This window comes from Podarcis filfolensis, assembly GCF_964270895.1.
Source record: "Podarcis filfolensis genome assembly, chromosome: 2".
Classification (NCBI taxonomy): domain Eukaryota; kingdom Metazoa; phylum Chordata; class Lepidosauria; order Squamata; family Lacertidae; genus Podarcis; species Podarcis filfolensis.
Window position 1 is genome coordinate 1,650,288 of NC_139605.1, and position 22,597 is coordinate 1,672,884.

At 44.5% G+C, this 22,597-nt stretch overlaps 2 protein-coding genes across 4 annotated transcripts in view; both read left to right on the top strand.

Annotated features, from left to right (window-relative positions):
* Positions 1-18,515, top strand: part of LOC310756932 (uncharacterized protein) — a 41,468-nt gene extending 22,953 nt beyond the window's left edge. The window contains exon 2 of the mRNA XM_083601890.1: positions 14,594-18,515. Coding sequence (XP_083458016.1) covers positions 14,625-16,037 — 1,413 coding nt within the window. The 5' untranslated portion in view covers positions 14,594-14,624 and the 3' untranslated portion in view covers positions 16,038-18,515. The remainder of the gene's footprint in view (positions 1-14,593) is intronic.
* The window catches only part of LOC310757029 (uncharacterized protein), a 38,607-nt gene that overhangs the window by 6,563 nt on the left and 9,447 nt on the right, over positions 1-22,597 (top strand). Inside the window, exon 3 of one of the 3 annotated variants that reach the window (XM_083602120.1) lies at positions 13,278-14,114. The gene's annotated coding sequence lies outside the window, so the exon portion shown is untranslated. The remainder of the gene's footprint in view (positions 1-13,277; positions 14,115-22,597) is intronic. The other 2 variants (XM_083602122.1, XM_083602121.1) reach the window with 2 other exon arrangements.

The following is a 22,597-nucleotide window of genomic DNA, read 5'->3' on the forward strand; positions in this document are numbered from 1 at the left end:
GGCTGCTCAGTGAGAAGTGAAAGCAAGTCTGAAAGCAGGCACACGCTGTGACTCACTGCTCTGCGACAAGCTCCTCCTCCTCCTCCTCCCAGATACAGGACACCACGGAGTTCTGACCCTGTCAGTTCCAAACTCCACACCCCCTCTTGTCCTGCATCTGGGGACAATAGCCAACAATGCTTTCCCCATACACAGACCCTCACAGAACTCCTCGTGCTTCTGGAAGGTCAATGGTTTTGTGAAACCATCAGCGAGGTTCTTGGTTGAGGGACAGTATTTCAGAGCAACTAGCCCCTCATGAACGCTCTGACATACATTCCGGAACCGTATGTCCAAATGTTTGGTCCTCGCCTTGAATTGCCCTGTCTCAGCCAATTTGAGGCATGGTTGATTGTCTTCATGCACCACAACGGGCAGACAATCCTCTCCACAGATTTCCTCGACCAAACACACATAGAACTCCAGTTCTCTGCAAACCTCTGATAGCGCACTGAACTCAGCTTCAGTAGATGAAAGCGCTATGAGACTTTGCTTCCGGGACCTCCACCCAATCACTGAGTCCCCAAACTTCACCACTAGGCCTGACACTGATTTGCGGTCCTCAAGGTTAGCCCAATCCGAATCCACCCAGGCGGTCAGCTTGACATCACCCTCAGCTGACATCTTGAGGCAAAAGTCTTTGGTATCTTGCAGGTAACGTAGCACCCGCTTAACACCATTCCAGGCCTGCACACTAGGACTTGAAGCTTCTCTACTGAGCAGATTGACAGCAAACGCTATGTCTGGTCTGCTCCACTGTGACAGATACAACAGACTACCCAGAGCTGACTGAAAGAGTTCAGTATTTTCGAACACCACGCGTTCTACTTGCTGACACTCCTTCACGTACCCAGTCTCCATGGGTGATCTGGTACCTGCACAATCAGACATCCTGAACTTCTCAAGCAACTGCTCAATCTTACCTTTCTGGCGAAGCAAAAAGCTTCCATCACTTGCTCTTGTGATCTCTACGCCTAGATAGGACTTGACATCTCCAAGTTGCTTCAGCTTGAACCGCTTTCCAAGCTCCTTAGCAAACTTCTCCACCTGTTCACCTGTCCTTGTCATCAACAAGATGTCATCAACAAACACCTGGGCTACTTGCTGTTGCAAGCCTGAATCTCTAATGTAAAGACAACTGTCTGCAAGAGATCTCTTAAAACCTAGCTCTTCTAAGGCTTCATGTAGGCACATATTCCAATTCCTGGCAGATTGGCGTAATCCATAGATGGATTTGTGCAACCGCCACACGACGCCTGGCTCACTGACTTCAAACCCTGGAGGAGGACGCATGTACAACTCCTCCTGGAGATCTGAGTTCAGGTAGGCAACATCTACATCAAAATGGTTCACCTTCCAACCTCTCTGTGCTGCTATCGCCAAAAGCGTTCTCAAAGTCTCCGCCCTTGAGGTCGGCGAATAGACCTCTGTGAAGTGAACTCCCCGTCTCTGTGTGAATCCACGGGCCACTAATCTCGCTTTGTACTGTGGTTCTCCTGCTTCTGTGGGTTTAAGTCGGTAAACCCATCTGCAGCCCACAGCTTGCTGGTTAGCCGGCAGCTGTGTGAGTGAGAACACTCCAAGAGACTCCATTGAGTTCATCTCCTTCTGCATCGCCTCATGCCATTTGCTGGCTTCTTCCCGAGGCAACTTCTGAACATCCTCAAAGGATTCGGGTTCACATCTAGCCACACCAACCCAGACACTCGTGGCTTCATACCTTTCAGGTGGCTTCCCTTTGGTTGATCTTGCTGACCTCCTCAGCGTGAATTCTGGAACTGCGCCTGAATCACCTGGATCAACCCTACCACCCTCAGAAACATCCCCCTCTGACCTGCTGCGCCGTTTAGGGCGAACAGCTGGTCCTGCTGGCGAGGATGATTCACTCCCTAGCTCAGACTTGACAGAGACCTTTGGAGGGGTCCTGGGACTCCCTTTCGGAGAGATACGGAGCCTCTCCCTTGGAGATCCCGGCTCTGGACTCTGTGGCTGTGGACTGTGCATCTCAGCAACAGGTTCAGCCTCGCCCTCCTCCTCTTCCTCATCTGAGTCTACCAGAATATCCGGATTCCCGTGAAGACGCTTCCACCCACTCTGCTCGCAAAACTCAGCACTGCCGCTAATAAGCAGCTTGGACTGGTTGCCAGTAGGGTATGCGAAACGCCACGCCTTTGAACCCGGCTCATAGCCTACAAAGATCATCTTCCTGGATCTTGGCTCACCTTTTCTGCGCATGGCCTTTGGAATGAGAACCCAAGCCGTAGATCCAAAAGTGCGCAGAAAACCCACTTTAGGCTGTTTCCTATGCAGCAGAAAGTACGGTGTGTCTCCTACACTGGAATTGAACACCCTGTTCTGCAGGAAACAAGCTGTTTTATAACTCTCAGCCCAAAAGCGCTGTGGCAGACCCGAGTCTGCCAGCATAGCATTCGCTGACTCCTGTAGCGTGCGAAATTTTCTCTCTGCAACCCCATTCTGTTGCGGACTGTAGGGGGCAGTCAGTCGATGACTGATACCCTTCTGCCTGAAGAACGATTGCAGCGCAGAACCTGTGAACTCCCCCCCCGATCAGATTGAAAGGAAATCACCTTGGTAGAGAACCGTAGCTCTACCGCTGTGATCCAATCCCTGATCAGTGCAGCTGCTTCTGACTTCTGTTGCAGCGCAAAAAGCCATGAATGTTTAGAAAAATCGTCAACCAGAACCAAAACCCACTTAGATCCAGCTAGAGAAGGTGTCTGCATGGGGCCCGACAAATCTGCATGCACAAGTTCAAAGGGTTTACTGGTTCTCCTCTCAGACCTGGGGTATGAGCATGTCGTGACCTTTGATTGCTTACAGGCTTGACAATCTAGGTATTTGTCACATGCTTTGAACCTGCACCCAATGGTGTTGCCTGTGGCCTTCTTCACATATGACCACCCTACGTGCCCAAATCTCCTGTGCCATAAGTGGATACAATCATTGTGTGGTGGGACATTAGCACACTGCCCTTGGGCGTCGTCAATGGACTCTCCACTAGCCCCATTTTCCCACCAGCCCCATTTTCAATGGGCATCTCCACCAGAAAGAGCGTGCCTCTTCTCTGGACACTGTAGATCTTCTTCCCATCCCTGTAGAAGGAACACACATTGTTAGAGAACAGAACATCAAACCCAGCAGCCATAAGAGCTGGCACACTTAGCAGAGAGTGGGCAAGCTCTGGGACCACAAAAGCTTGCACCCAATGATCTATAAAAGAACAATATAGAAACCCAGATTCAGTCAGTGGTCTTTGAGACCCATCTGCTAAGGTAACATAGCGTCCAGCTTTAAGGGCCTTGCAGTCCCGTAGGAGCTCTCTAGATTTCACGAGACAGTGAGACGCTCCCGAGTCGACAAGAAGAGATAAAGAGTGTCTCTGGCTGTCTTCCAAAGATGCCATGGCGTTGCTCACGTTCCCATCGGTTGCCATGGCCACAGCCTCCCCCCGACTGAGGCTTTTGCCTTTTCTCAGAGACGCCGTCGCAGCTGTGAGGTGATAAGACGCCTTGTTTTTCTTTTCCTCCTGGCCTGCCGCTTTCCCACGTCTCTCCTGGGAACTGGCCTTGGGAACCTGCTTTGTTGACATTCCACGCCAGCCGGTGTCCTTGGCAGCCTGGGCCTCTAGCGGATGCTTCCCAGCGCTGTTGGACGTCGTCTCAAAGCACAAACAACTTTCGAAGCCTTTCACTTTCTCAGAGCTCTTGGAATGGCCTGCCTGGCCTGCCCCCCCACTCCTTCTTGGGGTGCAGCCTGTGCCCTCTTTCACAGCTCTCAGCTGCTCTCCAGCACCATCACACAGACATGTCGAAGCAGAGAAACAGCTTCCCGGAACAGCCCCCTCTGGGCTTGGTGCTCTCTCTGGGCATCCTCTAGCCCCCTCTGGTCTGGCTCCCACTCCGGCCTGAGGCTTGCTCCCTTGGCCCTCGGCTTCCTCCCGGCCCTTGGCTCCTGCTGAGCTTTTGCACAGACTCCTCAGCACCTGCCAAGCGGCCTCAGCCGATTTAACGCCCTCCAGGTGGGGCAACAGCAAAGCGTCCACACTTGCTTTCAAGATGCAGAGCTCTCTCTGCTCTCTCTCACTCAGCAGAGCAGCAGCATGCATGGGTGGGGCCGGCTCCTTCTGGACTGGACTCCAGAGCCCTGTGGCCACAAACCACCCCCTTGCTCTTCTTGACCAGGCCTCCCAGTTGGCCCCATTCAGTCTCTCACCAGGGTAGCTCTCATGGCCCTGCTGTTCCTGAGCAGCAGCCATCTTCCTCCCCCCGGGGCTTCAGCGTACTCACAAGTTTGCCAGCAAGCTGGACTCTCGAAGCAGCCGTCCCTCCTGGCTCTTGGCTCCGCTCTCCGGCATCTCACTGCAACACGACGCTGGCAGCCTTCTCCCTCCTCACACTTGTCAGGAAACACGTACTCCCATAACCTTTGCGTAAATAAAACCCCTGCGTCCAGTCACGCTTCCCTTTGCGCAGCTCTGGTCAGAAGCTGACCTGGCAGGAGAGCAGAGTAGCAGCGGTCCTGTGTCCGTGTGAGATGAGGGATAAATCAAGTCCAGAGACAGTTCGGTTCTTATCTCTAGAAGCGTTTATTTACAAGCCATAAAACAGTCACACTCCATCAGAACTCGGTGACATTCTCAGCCGTGCTCCAAAAGCACACACGCAGCCTCTGTGCCGAGCGGCTGCTCAGTGAGAAGTGAAAGCAAGTCTGAAAGCAGGCACACGCTGTGACTCACTGCTCTGCGACAAGCTCCTCCTCCTCCTCCTCCCAGATACAGGACACCACGGAGTTCTGACCCTGTCAGTTCCAAACTCCACAGTAGCATTTTAATTGTTTGCTTTATCTGTTCATCTTTAGGTTTTATTGTTAGTTTCCTTTCACACACTACCAACTGAGCCAAAATTTCTTTTTTATTTTCTCTCAACTTTTTCCTATAACTATTTTGCTGTATCAAGAAGCCTCTCATGACAGCTTTACTCGCATCCCAAACTATGTCCAAACTTGTTTGTTTATATAAATTCCATTTAAAATATTCTTTTAAAGTCCCTTTTGCTTTTTCAATCACTTCTTGATTCTCAGAAAGATTTTCGTTCATCCTCCATCTGAATGAATGTTGTTCTTTACTTCTTAGTTCTAAAATCATAGGGTTGTGATCTGATAATGTTCATGGTAGTATCTCACTTTTCGCTATTCTTGGAGCTATATCCCTTGAAATCCAGATATAATCTGTTTTCCCCCAGCTTTGATGTGGCTCAAAGAAGAAAGTAAATTGTTTTGTGGTTTGGTGCTTAAGTCTCCAAATGTCTATTAGGTCAAGATTAACAACAAGATCAAAAAAAGTCCTTGGTAGCTTGCCTTGCTTAAACTTTTTCTTTTTTCTTGATCTATCTACTTCTGGCATCACCACACCATTGCAATCTCCCATTAGTATTATCTTTTGATCAACGGTTTCTATCAGTCTTTCTTCCAGCTTCCTGTAAAATTCCCCCTTATTTGTATTTGGCGCATAAATCCCAACCACACTGATTTTCTCCCCCTGGTAATTAATTTGGACTACAATTATTCTCCCTTCTTCATCCTTAAAAATAAATTTAGGCTCCCATTTCTCTTTAATATATAACACCACCCTCTTTTCGTGTTAACATTTGAATTAATAAATTTCGTACCCAACCTTTTGTTTTTCAGAATATGTTTATGTTTTTTAGCTACATGGGTTTCTTGTAAACAAATTACATCAAGATATTTTTTCTTCAAAACGTTTTCAACTTTATTTCTCTTAGATTTCTCATTTAATCCATTCACATTCCACGTTAACAGTTTCAAAGTCATTTTTACGTATTTAGTTCTCAGCTATGAATTAAATTCAAATTCGGGTGGTTTTGTCCCCAAGGTTCACTTCCTCCTCCTCTTCCTCTTCCTCTTTGTCCTCTACTTCCTCCTCTTCTCCTTCCTCTTTTTCCTCCTCTTCCTCTTTCTTTCTTTCTTTTTTCTTCTTCCTTCTTTCTTCCTCTGAGTCAGTCTCCTTTCCCCCAGGTCTGTGAACAGCTCTATCTCCTTCCAACTTTCCCAACTCTCTCTCATATCTCCTTGAGAATTTCTTTACCTCTTGAATATCAGTTAGCCTAAATCTTTTATCTTTATAATAAAAAGAAATCCCCTCGGGGAATTCCCACCTATGTTGTATTCCATTTCTCTTCAACAAACTCACTAATGGTTTGTATCTGTCAGGGAACTGTCATCTGAGACGAAGGAGGTGAAAGGGCTCATGGAGGGTGAGAGAGACCACTCAGAGGAGGAGGGGACCAGCAGGGGGAGAAGTGGAGTTACAAGGGAAAGTGAGTCGGAGGGAGGGCTCAGAGATACTTCAAGCGAGAACAGTGGAGAGGTTTCAGGACCTCCCGTAGGGACACCCACTCCTCGGCGGAAACTGTCACGCCGAGAGTCCAGAAGACGCGTTTCCGTTAAGGAGCTTTTATGCTGGAAGAAGTTCCGTAAACGCCCACTGTCCGATTCAACGAGCGATTGATGGAGCCATGCTTAAGGAGCTCCATCACAGACAGAGGTTTGGGAACTTAGCCAAACTCTGAGGGATCAGGATTTTACGCACAAGCAGCTCACCATCCCATCACAGCAATCGGACAGTCCCTGAAAGCAGCTTGTGCAGAGAGGCATCATGAGCAACCCAGCCGGAGCCGGAGGAGCAGCAGGAGCTGGAGAAGGTCCAACTCTGGAAGAAAGGTACAGAGTTTTGGAACTCCAGCTAGCAATGCAAACGGCGAGGCTAGAAGAAAGGAGGGCGCAGGATGCAGAAAAGGCAAAAGGCGCTACACTAGCAAGAAAGATGCCAGGAATGGTGCAGAAGTTTGGGGGGGACCCCAGGAACTACCAAGCCTTTAGGACAGAGATGCAGTATGTTCTCGAACTGCAGTTTAACGACTTTCCCGATGAGGCATCGCGAGTGGCGTTTGTGATTGGCCATCTCGAAGGGGGGGCGAGAGACTGGGTCCGGCCCCTGATGGCAGGGAATAGTGACATGCTGAAGGACGCGAGGAAGTTTTTTCGCGCCATGGATTTGATGTTTTCCAGCGAGATTGAACAGGGACTGGTGCGCAGACAATTGATGGCTTGCAAACAGGGGAGCCGATCGGTTCGTGAGTACTGGACTGAGTTTACAATGTTGATACATAAATTGGGGTGGGACCTATCGGCGGAACCCATTCAAATGCTCTTTGAAGAGGGGCTTTCTTCGGCGGTGAAAGACGAACTTTCCCGGGCGCCCAGGGCGGAGTCTATGGACCAGCTGACCAAATCAGCGCTGACCATTGGAGCGCGCCAGGAGGCAAGAGCCTTGGAGAAGTGGGAGGGGAAAGGAGAGCGTTGGAGGGATTTCCGCATTCCAGAGATTCCAGAACCCAGTTTCCCGCCCGGAGAGCCGATGGAAGTTGGAACAGCGCGCGCGCAGTTTCAAATCCCAGTGAAGGGAGGAAGAAGGAGGGAAAGAGCGCCAAGAAATGTTACCTCTGCCAGCAGCCAGGTCACTTTGCCAGAGTCTGCCCGCAAAGAAAGGAATGGCAAGGGATGGCGGGAGCTGTTGGGGGGAAGGAGGAGGAAGTCCAGGAGCCAGTAAAAGCCAATGCCTGTCTGCCTCTGTCAGGGCACTGCAGACAGGCCAAGGAGCAGTAAAAGTGCCCACTCCGGAACCTCCAAGACCAGCTCTAGTAATAGAGGTGCTGCTAGAGCTGGCAAACGGATACCCACTAAAGACCAAGGCGCTGTTGGACTCAGGCAGCTCCTGTAATTTTATGAGCAAGGAGTTTGCAGCTGAACACCAGATACAGACACTCCCTTTAAGCAACCCCCTGCAGGTCACCACGATCGATGGGAGGGAGCTGTTGGGGGGAGAAGTTAGCCTACAGACCGTCCCAATGGTTATGAGGGTGGCAAGGCACACTGAAAGGATAGCGTTCAATGTAGCCACCCTGGGAGGGGCGCCAGTCATTTTGGGAATGAGCTGGCTAGCGTTGCATGACCCGCTAGTGGGCTGGCATCAGAGAGTGGTCTCCTTTGGGTCAGCACATTGCCTGGAACACTGCAAAGAGGGAAAGGTGCCAGAAGGGGCAAAAGCCTCCCTAGCAGGGATGGAAGTGGCGGACAAAGGGAAGGTGCCCAAACAATACGCTGACCTGAGCAAGGTCTTCAGCGAAAGGGAAGCAGATAAACTACCACCGCATAGAGACTTTGACTGCCAAATTAACCTGGTCCCTGGGGCCCAGCTCCCCGTGGGCAAGCTGTACGCCATGTCAGACAGGGAAATGCAGGAGTTGAGGGAGTTTATTGACAAAAACCTGAAGAGAGGTTTCATCAGAGTCCAGAGCGGTGGGGGGCAGCCCAGTGTTTTTTGTGGACAAAAAAAACACGGATAAACCGAGATTGATCGTGGACTACCGGCGGCTAAATGCCGTGTCAGAACCAGTGACTTTCCCCATGCCCAGGATTGATGACATTTTGACCAGGGTGAGGAAGGGAAAGATATTCACGAAACTGGACCTGAGAGGAGCGTACAACCTGATACGAATAAAGAAGGGGGATGAATGGAAGACAACGATGTTCACCCCCCTAGGGGCTTTCGAATATCTCGTTATGCCCTTTGGATTACAAGCAGGCTCCGCCTGTTTTCAATCGCTCATGAACCATGTACTGGGACCTTTGCTCTACAAGAATTGCGTGGCCTTCCTCGATGACGTGCTGATATATTCAGAGAATGAGGAGCAGCATGTAAAGGATGTCAGGGAAGTGCTGAGTCAGCTGCAAGCAAACCAGTTGTGGGTGAAATTGGAGAAGTGTCAGTTCCACGCCAAGGAGGTGGATTTCCTGGGGTACCGCTTATCAGACAAGGGATTAGCCATGGATCCAGGCAAGGTACAGGCGGTGCTGGAATGGAAGACACCGAAAACGAAAAAAGATGTGCAAAGGTTCTTAGGGTTTGGGAACTTTTACCGTAAATTCATCAAGAACTTTGCCCACTTAACGGCTCCCATCACGGACTGTCTAAGCAGCAAGAAGAAATTCGTTTGGACGGCGGAGGCGGAGCACGCTTTTGAGGAATTGAAAAAGGCATTCGCTTCGGAAGAACAGCTCCTGCATGTGGATTTACAAAAACCCATGAGAGTGGAAACTGATGCCTCAGACCGGGCGGTGGGGGCGGTGCTGCTTCAGCCAGGGAGCAATAAGTCGGAATGGAGACCGTGTGCCTTCTTTTCGCGTAAGCTGAACAAATCCGAGAGGAATTACACGGTATATGACCGAGAACTACTCGCCATTCATGAAGCGTTCCGGAGATGGAGACACTTACTAATTGGCGCACAGCATAAGGTGCAAGTGTGTACGGACCACAAGAATTTGGAGTATTGGAGAACGGCACGAGTGCTCAACCAACGACAAGTGAGATGGGCCCAGGAGTTCTCCAAATTCCATTTTGAAATCTGCTATGTGCCAGGTCCAGAAAACATCAGAGCGGACGCTCTCTCTCGCAAACCTGAATATTTGGAGGGGGAGGGAGCGCCAGAAGAGAGACATATTATCCCAGAGGACCACTGGGTGTGTGGTGCGGCCTGGGTGGGGCAAAGAGAACTGGTAGAGGGAACGGTAAATGATGAGTACGCCCAGGATAAGCTCAGAGGTTTAAGGAGAGAGGGAGAAGACCCCGGAGGTTTTGAAGAAAGAAACGGGGCATTGTATTACAAAGGGGCGCTATATATACCCGAAGGGGAATTGAGGGGGAGAGTACTCAAACAGCTGCACGACAATCCCACAGCGGGGCATTTTGGGCAACACAAGACCATGTGGTTGGTGACCAGGGAGTTTTGGTGGCCCAAGGTGAGGGAGGATGTACGGGAGTATGTGAGAAGGTGTGACCAATGCCAGAGAGCCAAAGGAGAAAGGCGGGCACCAGCGGGGTTATTAGAACCGTTACCCACACCAGAACGACCGTGGGAGGCGGTGTCGATAGATTTTATGACTGATCTGCCCAAATCCCAGGGGAAAACCGCCATACTAGTCGTGGTAGACCAGTTAACTAAGATGGGTCACTTTGTAGCTTGCTCACATGCAGTCACGGCGGAAGAGACAGCAAAATTGTTTGTAGAACATATTTTTAGGCTGCATGGCGCCCCCTTGAGGCTGGTTTCCGACAGAGGGAAACAGTTCACGTCCAGATTCTGGAGGAAGCTTATGAGCTTGTTGCACGTAGAGGTCAACTTTTCGACTGCCAGGCACCCTGAGACCAATGGGCAGGCGGAGAGGGCAAACGGTATCCTTCAACAATACCTGAGGTGTTATGTCAATGACAGAGAAAACGATTGGGTCGAAAAGTTGGCACTAGCGGAATTTGCTTACAATAATGCAGAGAATGTGTCCACAGGGATGAGCCCCTTTTTGGCTAATTATGGGTGCCACCCCAGGGCGTTTCCAGGGGAAGGAGGAGAGAGATGGAGTGTTCCGGCCGCTGAACTTTTTGTAGAAGAAATGGAAGCGATCCATCGTCAACTCCAACACAACTTAGAAAGGGCCAAAGAAGAATATAAGAGGCAGGCAGACAAGAGCAGAAGGGAAGGTGAAACAATTAGGGTGGGGAGTCGGGTCTGGCTATCAACCCAAGGGTTGCCGTTCAAGGGGAGTTGCAAGAAATTGAGACCCAAAAGATTGGGGCCATTTGAGGTCATCCAACAGGTCAACCCAGTGGCTTTCAGACTCCGGTTACCGAACCACATGAAACTGCACCCAGTATTCCACAGGTCATTACTGTCACCATACAGGGGGGAAGGTGAAGGGGTGTCCACACGGGGGCCAGCCATAGAAGAAAGGGAAAGCCGCAACTATGTGGCGGAAATCATCGACTCCAGGTGGAAGGGTAATCAGGTGGAGTATTTGGTCGCGTGGGAAGGGGAACCGGAGTCGGAAAACACCTGGGTGAAGGCAGAGGAGGTCCATGACGAGGTCTTGATCGAAACGTTCCACCAAAGGTTCCCCAGGAAACCTCAGCCAGTAGCGAGGTTCCGGAGGGAGTACTTTGGCACCACCGACGATGAGGAGGAACTGGAGGGATTCAGGGAATCGGAGTTGGAAGGGGGTACAGACTCCGAGGAGGAGGAGTACTTGGAAACCGGGAACAGCAAAAGGTGGAGGGAAGTGTTCAAAACTTCGGAAGATGAGGGAGGTTCCTTCAGGGGTTTTGCTCCCTCGCCTCCCGCAGAGGAGGGGAGGGAAGGGGGTGAAGGGGGCCCTAGAGGGGAGGTGGATGTCAGGGAACTGTCATCTGAGACGAAGGAGGTGAAAGGGCTCATGGAGGGTGAGAGAGACCACTCAGCGGAGGAGGGGACCAGCAGGGGGAGAAGTGGAGTTACAAGGGAAAGTGAGTCGGAGGGAGGGCTCAGAGATACTTCAAGCGAGAACAGTGGAGAGGCTTCAGGACCTCCCGTAGGGACACCCACTCCTCGGCGGAAACTGTCACGCCGAGAGTCCAGAAGACGCGTTTCCGTTAAGGAGCTTTTATGCTGGAAGAAGTTCCGTAAATGCCCACTGTCCGATTCAACGAGCGATTGATGGAGCCATGCTTAAGGAGCTCCATCACAGACAGAGGTTTGGGAACTTAGCCAAACTCTGAGGGATCAGGATTTTACGCACAAGCAGCTCACCATCCCATCACAGTATCCGTCCCTCTTTCCTAAAAATCTAGTGGGAATTTCTTTAAAGATGATAATTGGCCTACCATCGATTACCAATTTATTTTGGTAACTCATTCTCAAGATTGCGTTTCTCATATCTAATGAATTAAAAATCATTAGACAGTCGCCTGGTAGTTTTTTTTTTATTTAGCCTTTAAAGATCTAAATACGTTCTCAACTGTGTATTCAATTTCTTCTTCTTTCATATCCATCCATCTTGCCAATTCCTTGATCATTTTTATCTTTATATTTTCATTCATTTTCTCACCTATGCCTCTAAATTTCAAATTAAGTTGTTTCTGACGCATCTCCAATAGAGCTAAACTGTCCCAGACCTGCTCCTGTGTTTTATTTAAATCTACTACTTCATCCTTGATTTTCTCCATCTCTCTCTTATTTTCTTTGACTTTTTGAATCCTTTTCGTTGATTCCTCAATCGTCTTGGATCTAACTGTCAAATCTTTAATTTTATTTGAAAGTTCTCCTACCACTCCATTTTCTTATCCAACGTTTCCTGCACTTCTCCTAATTTTTTCTCCATATGTTGTTCATTTTGTTTAAATTATTCCTTTATTTTTAACCACAAAATATCCAAATCCTTGATCTGTTCCTGTCTGGAAATTTTCCTTTCTCCTGGTTCCCCCCCCCCCATTTTCCCCCCATTTCCCCCTGCCATTTTAGATTAATTACTGCAGTAAAATATTCTGTCCACCGGTAGGGTAGATGATTCAACCTGTGATGTGGTCCAAAAGAGCCAACAGAGTAAAGATAAGCAGTATAAAATATAATCCTTGCTTGCAATTTCACTCTATGCCTCTAGGTGTCACCCTCGGTTTTCCTCCACCCCCCACAATGACTTTCACTTTTTATCTCTTTTTGTTCCTAATTCAGGTTACACCAGTGTCAGTAGTACATAACTACTTTAAATATTAGTCCAACTCTAAGTCCATCAGAGGTCCTCTTCTTCTGCTCTTCTGCAACTTGACAAGCCAGTCCTTCGATGAAGTTTCCGCTGGTCTTCAACCACTTGTTGGCCTAATCCACCAGAGTGTAAATACAGGAAGCACTTTTTATTATTGTATCCCAGTTCAGTCTTTATTTCTAGCCACTTGCTGGCTTAATCCACAAGGAGATGTAGAATTATCAGATACTAGGGAACAGACCCTCCCTTTACTCCAAACTCAGTTTTTTTCTAGCCTCTTGCTGGCTTAATCCACAAAAAAGTGCAGGAAGGGGACTGTATCAAACAGCCAAGTTTCAGGAGGGGAGTGGGGTTGTTTTTTCCTGGGGAAAATTGCAGTGAATGATAGCAACACAGTCTTTAAAGTGCTTATGGGTGTGGCAACATTTCTAATAATTAAGAACTTAAAGGTCCACATAAAATAAGACTGCCAAGTCTATTTCTTCTTCACCTAAAATTCAATCTCTTTCTCCCCTTTGCTGGTCTAATATATCAAAGAAGGGATAAGTAATAAACTCTTTCTCTTTCTCCAGTCTTTTACCGGCAAGGACGTAGCAGAAAAACCACAAATGCAACCTTGAAACCTCCACAAGCAGATGGTTTTAGTCAAAGATAAACGATGTTGTAAAAGGATTTACTGCAGTCTCTGAAGACTTTATGGGTTCTCCCTCCCTTTTCCTCCCTTTCTGCTTGAAGCCTTTTCAGACCTGGAGTGTTACTTTTCCTCCACCTCAAAAATAATCCCAAGAAAAGTTTACAAAGTCCTTCTTTTTAACTCTTCTCTAATAACTTGTTTCAAAATGTCCTTTGCCTCAGTACGTTGTTTTGTTTTCTACTCACTCAGCATGAGCTTTCACTTCCTTCTTCGTTCTTGTGACTTTAATCTCTGCACCATTTTCTCACCGCTGCAGGGACGGACTCCCTTTTTACATCCCTCAGCATCCGAATTTTATTTACTTGTATTGCAATTTTCCCAGGATAAATATATACTGTAAGCGTTTTAAATTCTTTTCTTATTCCTTTGGATGTTTGCTAATTTCATCTGAAGCATGAAACAGCACAGCTGGAGGTTTAGGATCAGAGTTTTCCTTCTACTGCTTGGCCTCCCTTCCCAGGTTGATGAGCCGCTCACTTCCCTCTACGCCACTTGCATAAATCACCTGCTTGGCTGTTGGAGTCACTATTGGTCTCGTCTGCTCAATGTGCCAGAGCCTGTCATCACATGCAGTGAAAGTCCCCGTCTCACCAAGGGATTGAGACCCATCAATTATCCTCAACTGGTTTAGTTGGCCTGTCGAAGTTTTTCCTGGGTTGTGCGTGCTGTTGCATGCTGCCAGCTTCTAGGACCCACAGGTGAGAGCTGAGTACAGGTTGGGGATTAATGGTGGATCAATCACCCCAGAAGGAGCCCTATATGTCCCCCACGAGAGGTACTACCTCAGCCCCAACACCCCATGACATAATACTATTAATGTATTTGATGTCTCAGGAATAAATTTGTGTATCCAGCAATAAAACTAACAGCTTCATCCCATGAATGAATCAGTGCTAAATATCCAAGGCTGAAGTTTCCATTAAGTACAGTTATATATTAATGTTTAATATGAAGCTTCTTCAGTGTGACACAGATTCCGCATTGAAATGGAGGAGGTACGTCCAGGAGTGACGCAAATGGAGAAAGGACAGTGAGAGAGGCCTGGGCAGAGAATATACACTAGGATAGTCCTGTGTCAGAAAACGGGCACGAGGTCAGGTGGCACATCATAATTATAAATACTAATTGGGATGAGTGCCAATTGAACTTGATGTGTGTCATATTCCTCTGTTCTCTCCCTTGAAACCCCAACAGGATTTTGTCTCCCTGCACTCTGAAGCAGACGATGGAGAAGACAGGCAAGAGTTCTGGGGGGCCATCTGTAAATTCAAAAGGAATAACGAAGAAACCATTTGAATGTATAGAGTGTGGAAAGAGCTTCAGTCGAAGTCTAAACCTTAGAATACATCATCGAACTCACACAGGGGAGAAACCATTTAAATGTATAGAGTGTGGAAAGAGCTTCGCTCATAGTGGGAAACTTCGACTACATCATCGAGCTCACACAGGGGAAAAACCATTAAAATGTATAGAGTGTGGAAAGAGCTTCAATCGAAGTGAAACCCTTAGAATACATCATCGAACTCACACAGGGGAGAAACCATTTAAATGTATGCAGTGTGGGAAAACCTTCAGTCAAAGCGGACACTTAAGACTACATCAACGAACTCACACAGGGGAAAAACCATTTGAATGTATAGAGTGTGGAAAGAGCTTCAGTCGAAGTGGAACGCTTAGAATACATCAGCGAACTCACACAGGGGAGAAACCATTCAGATGCATGGAGTGTGGAAAGAGCTTCAGTGATAGTGGGAAACTTCGACTACATCATCGAACTCACACAGGGGAGAAACCATTTAAATGTATAGAGTGTGGAAAGAGCTTCTCTAATAGTGGGAAACTTGGACGACATCATCTAACTCACACAGGGGAGAAACCATTTGAATGTATAGAGTGTGGAAAGAGCTTCGCTCATAGTGAGAAACTTAGACTACATCAACGAATTCACACAGGGGAAAAACCATTTAAATGTATAGAGTGTGGAAAGAGCTTCAGTCAAAGTGGACACTATAGACTACATCAACGAACTCACACAGTGGAGAAAGCATTTAAGTGTATAGAGTGTGGAAAGAGCTTCAGTCAAAGTGAGAAACTTCAACAACATCATCGAACTCACGCAGGGGAGAAACCATTTAAATGTATAGAGTGTGGGAAAAGTTTCAATAAAAGTGGACACTATAGAGAACATCAGCGAACTCACACAGGGGAAAAACCATTCAAATGTATAGAGTGTGGAAAGAGCTTCAGTCGAAGTGGACACTATAGACAACATCAACGAACTCACACAGGGGAAAAACAATTCAAATGTATAGAGTGTGGAAAGAGCTTCAGTCAAAGTGGACAATATAGACAACATCAACGAACTCATACAGGGGAGAAACCATTTAAATGTATAGAGTGTGGAAAGAGCTTCAGTCTAAGTGAAACCCTTAGAAAACATCAGCGAACTCACACAGGGGAGAAACCATTTAATTGTATGCAGTGTGGGAAAACCTTCAGTCAAAGGGAACACTTAAGAGAACATCAACGAACTCACACAGGGGAACAACCATTTGAATGTATAGAGTGTGGAAAGAGCTTCAGTCAAAGTGGACACTGTAAACGACATCAACGAACACACATGGGAAAAACCATTTGAATGTATAGAGTGTGGAAGGAGCTTCAGTTGAAGTGAAAACTCTTTGCTATTTGCTGTTTAGTAGCGCTGCAGAGAGCTTGCTGGGGAGACCATGCATTAAAAAGGGACTCAAAAATAACTTAAACAAGGTTTTAATAACAAAAACAAAAACTCCTTATACACTAAATACATCAACAACAAACCAGACCCAACCACCAACCCATCCCCCAGGGTAATGAGGGAGCTAGTTGCTGCTCATTATATACTATGCCCAAATGCTGACACAGCTTGATTAACACACCTCAGCAGCACCTGCTATGTTTCACAGCTGTAAGACTGGGTCTCGTTATTTGCCCTGGCCCTGGCCCTTAAAGACATACACAACTTGTGAAACAGTAATGAACCTTCACATTTTAAAGTGACCATTCAACATTTCTCCTGCGGTTCATTATTGTGGAACAAAAACATAAAGCATATTTTGTACATGTATTTCATGTGTAACCTTTGGAAGAGCTTTAGTAAAAATGTCTGCAATTTGATTGTCACCTGGAACATACTGAAATACAATCATTTCATCAGCAATTAGTTTCTTTACAAACTGTAAACGTAACCTTAAGACTCTAGTGTGCTGTGTATTGGTCTCTGAAAACAGGATAGCGAGTCCACTCTGGGAATCAAGGTAAACTTTTACTGGTAGTGTTACTTGCATCTGTAGGTCGGCAAATACTTGCAGATACCATTCTATATCACGAGTGGCTTGAACGTATGCACATAATTCATTCTCTGTTGTGGAGAGACAAATAATGGTTTGTGTCTGGGACCTCCATTCAAATGGACAACCATTATAACAAAACACCATACCAGACACACCCCTGCATTTATTTTGTGCCACTGCATGAGATGCATCGCAGAAAATTTCAAAACCTTTGTCAATACTTGTAAACTGCAACCTATAATGTTTGGTATGTTTAAGGTACATTACCACTCTCTTAAGAGCAGAGAAACATTCCGTTGTGGGCTTTTCCACAAATTTTGCCAGAAAGTGAAAAGCATAAGTTATATCTGGTCTTGAGATTCTTTGAATGAAATTTAGCTTGCCTATAGCTGAACAATACAAAGTTTTGTTAGGAAATGACTTATCTTCACCTGTAAAGGTGAAACCACACACCATAGGTGTTTCCTTCCCATTTGCATTTTCTAAACATAGCATTTCAACAAGATCATCAATTTTTGCAGTTTGATGAACCCAGAAAGATCCATTTTTGCCCTTCTCAATTTGCATGGATAAGTAATTTTTAGCTATGCCTAATTCCACCACTTGAGCCAGACATCCTGGAGACCCTGAGCCAGACATCCTGTAGAGTGAAGTCAAATGGGCCTTAGAAAGCACTGCAAATAACAAGGCCAATGGAAGTGATGGTATTCCAGCTGAACTATTTAAAATTTTAAAAGATGATGCTGTTAAGGTGCTACACTCAATATGCCAGCAAGTTTGGAAAACTCAGCAGTGGCCAGAGGACTGGAGAACACTCTACATCCCAATCCCAAAGAATGCTCCAACTACCGCACAATTGCACTCATTTCACATGCGAGCAAGGTTATGCTTAAAATTCTACAATGCAGGCTTAAGCAGTATGTGGACCGAGAACTCCCAGAAGTGCAAGCTGGATTTAGAAGAGGCAGAGGAACCAGAAACCAAATTGCAAACATGCGCTGGATTATGGAGAAAGCTAGAGAGTTCCAGAAAGACATCTAATTCTGCTTCATTGAATATGCAAAAGCTTTTGTTTTTTTTTATTTCTTTTTATTGAATTTCACTTAAATAACCAAAAGAAAAAACAAAACAACAGTTACAGAAAAAAGAAAGGGGGAAAAAAGAAAAAATATCGATACATAACACAAAAATAGCATCAATTTCCGTTACAGTTCCTTGTCTTACTCCTTGAATCTTTATATCTTTAGATATTTAGATCTTTCCTCTACACACATATTGACCTCCTTCCCTCCCGATTTTGGGCTTCTTGATAAAAATTCTTTCTTTTTTCTGCAGCTAAGAGTTGTTAATGGTTTGCGCATCATAAGATTTATATCAGACCTGCTGTAGTTTTTAAGTTTCTATAGTTTCCTTCAATATATACCATAAATTTATTCCAATCGCTAATAAACTTTGTATTTCTTTGGTTTCTAATTTTTTGCGTCATTTTTGCTAATTCAACATATTCAAATAATTTTGTTTGCTAATCTCTGACCGTTGGGGTATTTGAACTTTTCCAATTTTGTGCAATTAATATTCTAGCCACTACTGTCGAATATTGGAATAGTGTTTTATCTGCTTTTTTAATTTCATCCCCAATTATTCCTAATAGGAAGGCCTCTGGTCTTTTAGGGAAAGTGTATTTAAATATTTTTTTTAACTTGTTATAAATCAGGTCCCAAAATTTCTTCATTTCCTCGCAAGTCCACCACATATGGTAGAAATTGCCTTCTTTGATTTTACACTTCCAGCAGGCCTTATTTCCTGTTTTGTATATTTTTCCTAATTTTGCTGGTGTGATGTACCACCTATACATCTTTTTTTCTAAATTTTCTCTAAGCGTGACGCATGCCGTGAATTTCATTCCATAACTCCATAATTTCGACCACTTTTCATATTCTATATTGTATCCCAAATCCATTGCCCATTTTGTCATAACCTCCTTTATTTCTTCATCTTTAGTGTCCCATTCCAATAATATATCATACATTTTGGATAATAACTTGGTTTTGCCTTCAATTATTTCTATCTGAAATTTAGATTTTTTCTCACTTATCCCTACTTTTTTGTCTTCCATCCATATTGCGTTTATTTGATGATACTGCAGCCAGCCTGTTAATTTGTCTTTCAGCTCTTCATATGTTCTCAATTTCCAGCCACTTTCTGATCTGATCAGTAGGTCTTCGTAGGTCAATCTTTCTCCTTCCATATTTGCTTTTTTGGTTGTTAAAATGTCAATTGGTGATAACCACCAGGGCGTCTTCCATTCTAAAAGTTTTTTATTTTTCTCCCAAACTTCATATAGTGGTCCTCTAATAATATGACTTGAAAACCCTTTATGTACCTTTTCTTTATTTAGCCACAAGTAGGCGTGCCAACCGAACCTATTGTTGAAACCTTCTAGGTCTAACAGGTCGATGTTTTCCAAATTAATCCAATCTTTGATCCAACAAAGGCAGGAGGCCTCGAAGTATAATTTCAAATTTGGCACCGAGAATCCCCCTCTTTCTTTTCGATCTGTGAGTAATTTGAATCTAATTCTCGGTCTTTTCCCTTGCCATATAAATTTCGAAAGAGTTTTCTGCCAATCCTTAAACATTGTGGAACCTCTAATCACAGGGCTGTTTTGGAACAAGAATAACATTCTTGGGAGTATGTTCATTTTTATTGCTGCCATCCTTCCCGACCACGAAAGTTTCACTCTGTTCCACGTATCTAGATCTTTTTTAATTTCCTTCCATGTTGTCAAGTAATTATCCTGAATTAAGTTTATATTTTTTGTAGTTAGCCAAATTCCTAGATATTTTATTTTTTTAGCCACCTTGATTCCATTCTGTATCTCTAATTTTTCTCCTTCATCTTTTCCCAGATTTTTAGTCAGCATTTTTGTCTTTGATTTATTCAATACCGGATAGTTTGCCATATTCTTCTAATAATTCCAGGGCCTTACTGACGCTTTTTTGCGGCTCTTCTAGGGATAACATCAAATCGTCTGCATACGCTTTTAGTTAGTGTTCTTTCGTTCCTACTTTGATCCCTCGAATCTCTGGTGTTGCTCTTATTTTGTTCGTAATTACCTCTAATACCATAATGAATAAAAGCGGGGATAGAGGGCAACCTTGTCTTGTTCCTTTTTCAATTTTAAATGAATTTGTTAAATTGTTGTTTATAATCAATTTGGCAGATTGATTCGTATAGATTGCTTTTATTCCTTCCATAAATTCACCCTCTAGCCCTGCTTTCTCCATGCTTTTTAGTAGGAACGGCCATGAGACATTGTCAAATGCCTTCTCCGCATCGATAAAAATCAGCGCCACAGGTACTTCATTCTTACACTCCAAATATTCAATGATATTTATGGTATGCCTTACATTGTCTTTGAGTAACCTATTTGGAAGGAATCCTGCTTGATCCTTATGAATTAGATTTGCTAGACATCTTTTGAGTCTACTTGCCATTACCTCTGCGAAGATTTTGTAATCGTTATTTGATAATGATATGGGCCTATAGTTTTTAATATTAAGTTTGTCCGTATCGGGTTTAGGGATCATCGTGATGTAGGCCTCTTTCCATGTTTCTGGTATCCTTCCTCCTCTCAATATATTATTCATAATGCCACATAGCACTGGTGTTAATTGATTTTCTAATACTTTATAATATTTAGCTGACAATCCATCCGGTCCCGGGGCTTTTCCTAATTTCATCTTTCTTATCGCATCCTGGACCTCTTCTACTTTTATGGGTTTATTTAATTGGGTTCTTTCTTCCTCTGTTATAGTCTTCCTGCTGCAGTCTTCTAAGTATTTTTCTATTCGGATTATTTCTTCCTCTACCTTTTTATAAAATTTCTCATAAAATTTGAGGAAATTTTCCTGTATTTCTTTTGGGTCTTCTATCAATTGCTCCTCCATTTTTATCTTATTTATCACATTTTGTTTTTGCCTTCTTCGCAGTTGCCAAGCTAATAATTTACCTGTTTTGTTAGCTGATTCGAAGTATTTTCGTTTCGTTAACTTAATTTTCCATTCAATTTCTTGACTTGTTAGCATTGAATACTGTGTTTGTAATATTTTTGTTCTTTGTATATTTTGTTTGTCTTTCGGATTTGCTATTAATTTTTTCTCGCATTCTCTTAACTGACTAAGAATTTCCTCTTTCTTTTGTTCTCTTACTTTCCTCTTATAGCTATTTTGCTGAATAAAAAAACCTCTTAGGACCGCTTTACTAGCATCCCAGACTACATCTATACTTGTTTCTTTATTAAGATTCAAAATGAAATAATCTTTTAAAGTGGCTTTGGCCTTTTCAATGACTTCTTCATTCTCCAATAAATATTCATTCATTCTCCATCTGAACCCGCTCTGTGATACACCTTTTATTTCCAACATTATCGAATTGTGATCAGAGAGGGTTCTCGGTTGAATTTCACATTTTAGAGTTCTTAATGTAAGTTCTCTTGAGACCCAGATTTGATCAATTCTGCCCCAGCTCTTATGTGGTTCTGGAAAAAAGGTGAATTGCTTCTCTATTGGGTGTTTGTGTCTCCAGATGTCTACTAAATTCAAATTTTCCTCCAAGTTATTAAAGGATCTTGGCAGTTTCCCTTGGTTACGTTTTTCCCTTTCTGTTTGTCTGTCAATTTCTGGTGCCGGCACTCCATTAAAATCTCCCAATAATATCATCTTGTTACACTCTAACTCTAGTAATATTTGTTCCAGTTTCTTAAAAAATTCCAGTTTATTCAGGTTCGGGGCATATATGTTTATCACGTTAAGTTTTTCACCCTGGAAATTAATTTGTACCCCCAAAATCCTACCTTCATCATCTTTACAAATCAATTTGGGTTCCCATTTTTCTTTGACGTATATCGCTACCCCTCTTTTTCCCCCCGCAATAGAATTTATAAACTCAACCCCAAGTTTTTTGTTTATCAAAATATGTTTGTGCTTTTTGGTCACGTGTGTCTCCTGTATACAGATTAAATCCAGATTCTTTCTTTTCAGGGCATTCACAATTTTATTCCTTTTGGTTTTTTCATTCACACCGTTCACATTCCATGACAAAATTTTCAGATTCATTGTTATGTTTACTTTCCAATCTACAAGCAACTAATAATTTAAATTTGAGTGGTTTTGTTTTCTGTATCCTCCTCCTCCTCCTTCTTCTTCCACTACTCCCTCTTCCTCTTCTTCTTCATCCACTTCTTCCTTCCTTCCCTTATCTTCCTGTTCTTTTCCTTTCTCTCTTCTTCTTCTTCTCTCCTCTAGGTCTCCATTTCTTCCTCCATCTCTCTCCTCTACTTTTCCAAGATCTTTCTCATATCTGTGCAGAAATTTGCTCACTTCTTGAATCTCAGTGATCTTAAATCTTTTATCTTTATAGAAAAAGGAGATCCCTTGTGGGAACTCCCATCTATGTTGTATGCCGTTCTTTTTTAGAACACTTACTAGCTGTTTATATCCTTCTCTTTTGCGTAGGAGTCTGGTTGGTATTTCTTTAAAGATGATAATTGGTCTTCCTTCAATTATTAATTTCTTTTGGTAACTTACTCTCAATATTGTATTTGTCATCTCTATCGAGTTGAATATGACTAAACAATCTCCTGGAACCTTTTTTGATTTTACTTGTTTGGACCTTATTTTTATTCTAAAAGCGTTTTCTATCGTATATGCAATCTCTTGCTTTTCTCCCAAGGAGCAGGCGTCTTTGAATTTCGTGGCTGCTGTCACCATCTGCAGTGATCATGGAGCCCAAGAAAGTAAAATCTCTCACTGCCTCCATTTCTCCCCCTTCTATTTGCCAGGAGGTGAAGGGCCCAGTGGCCATG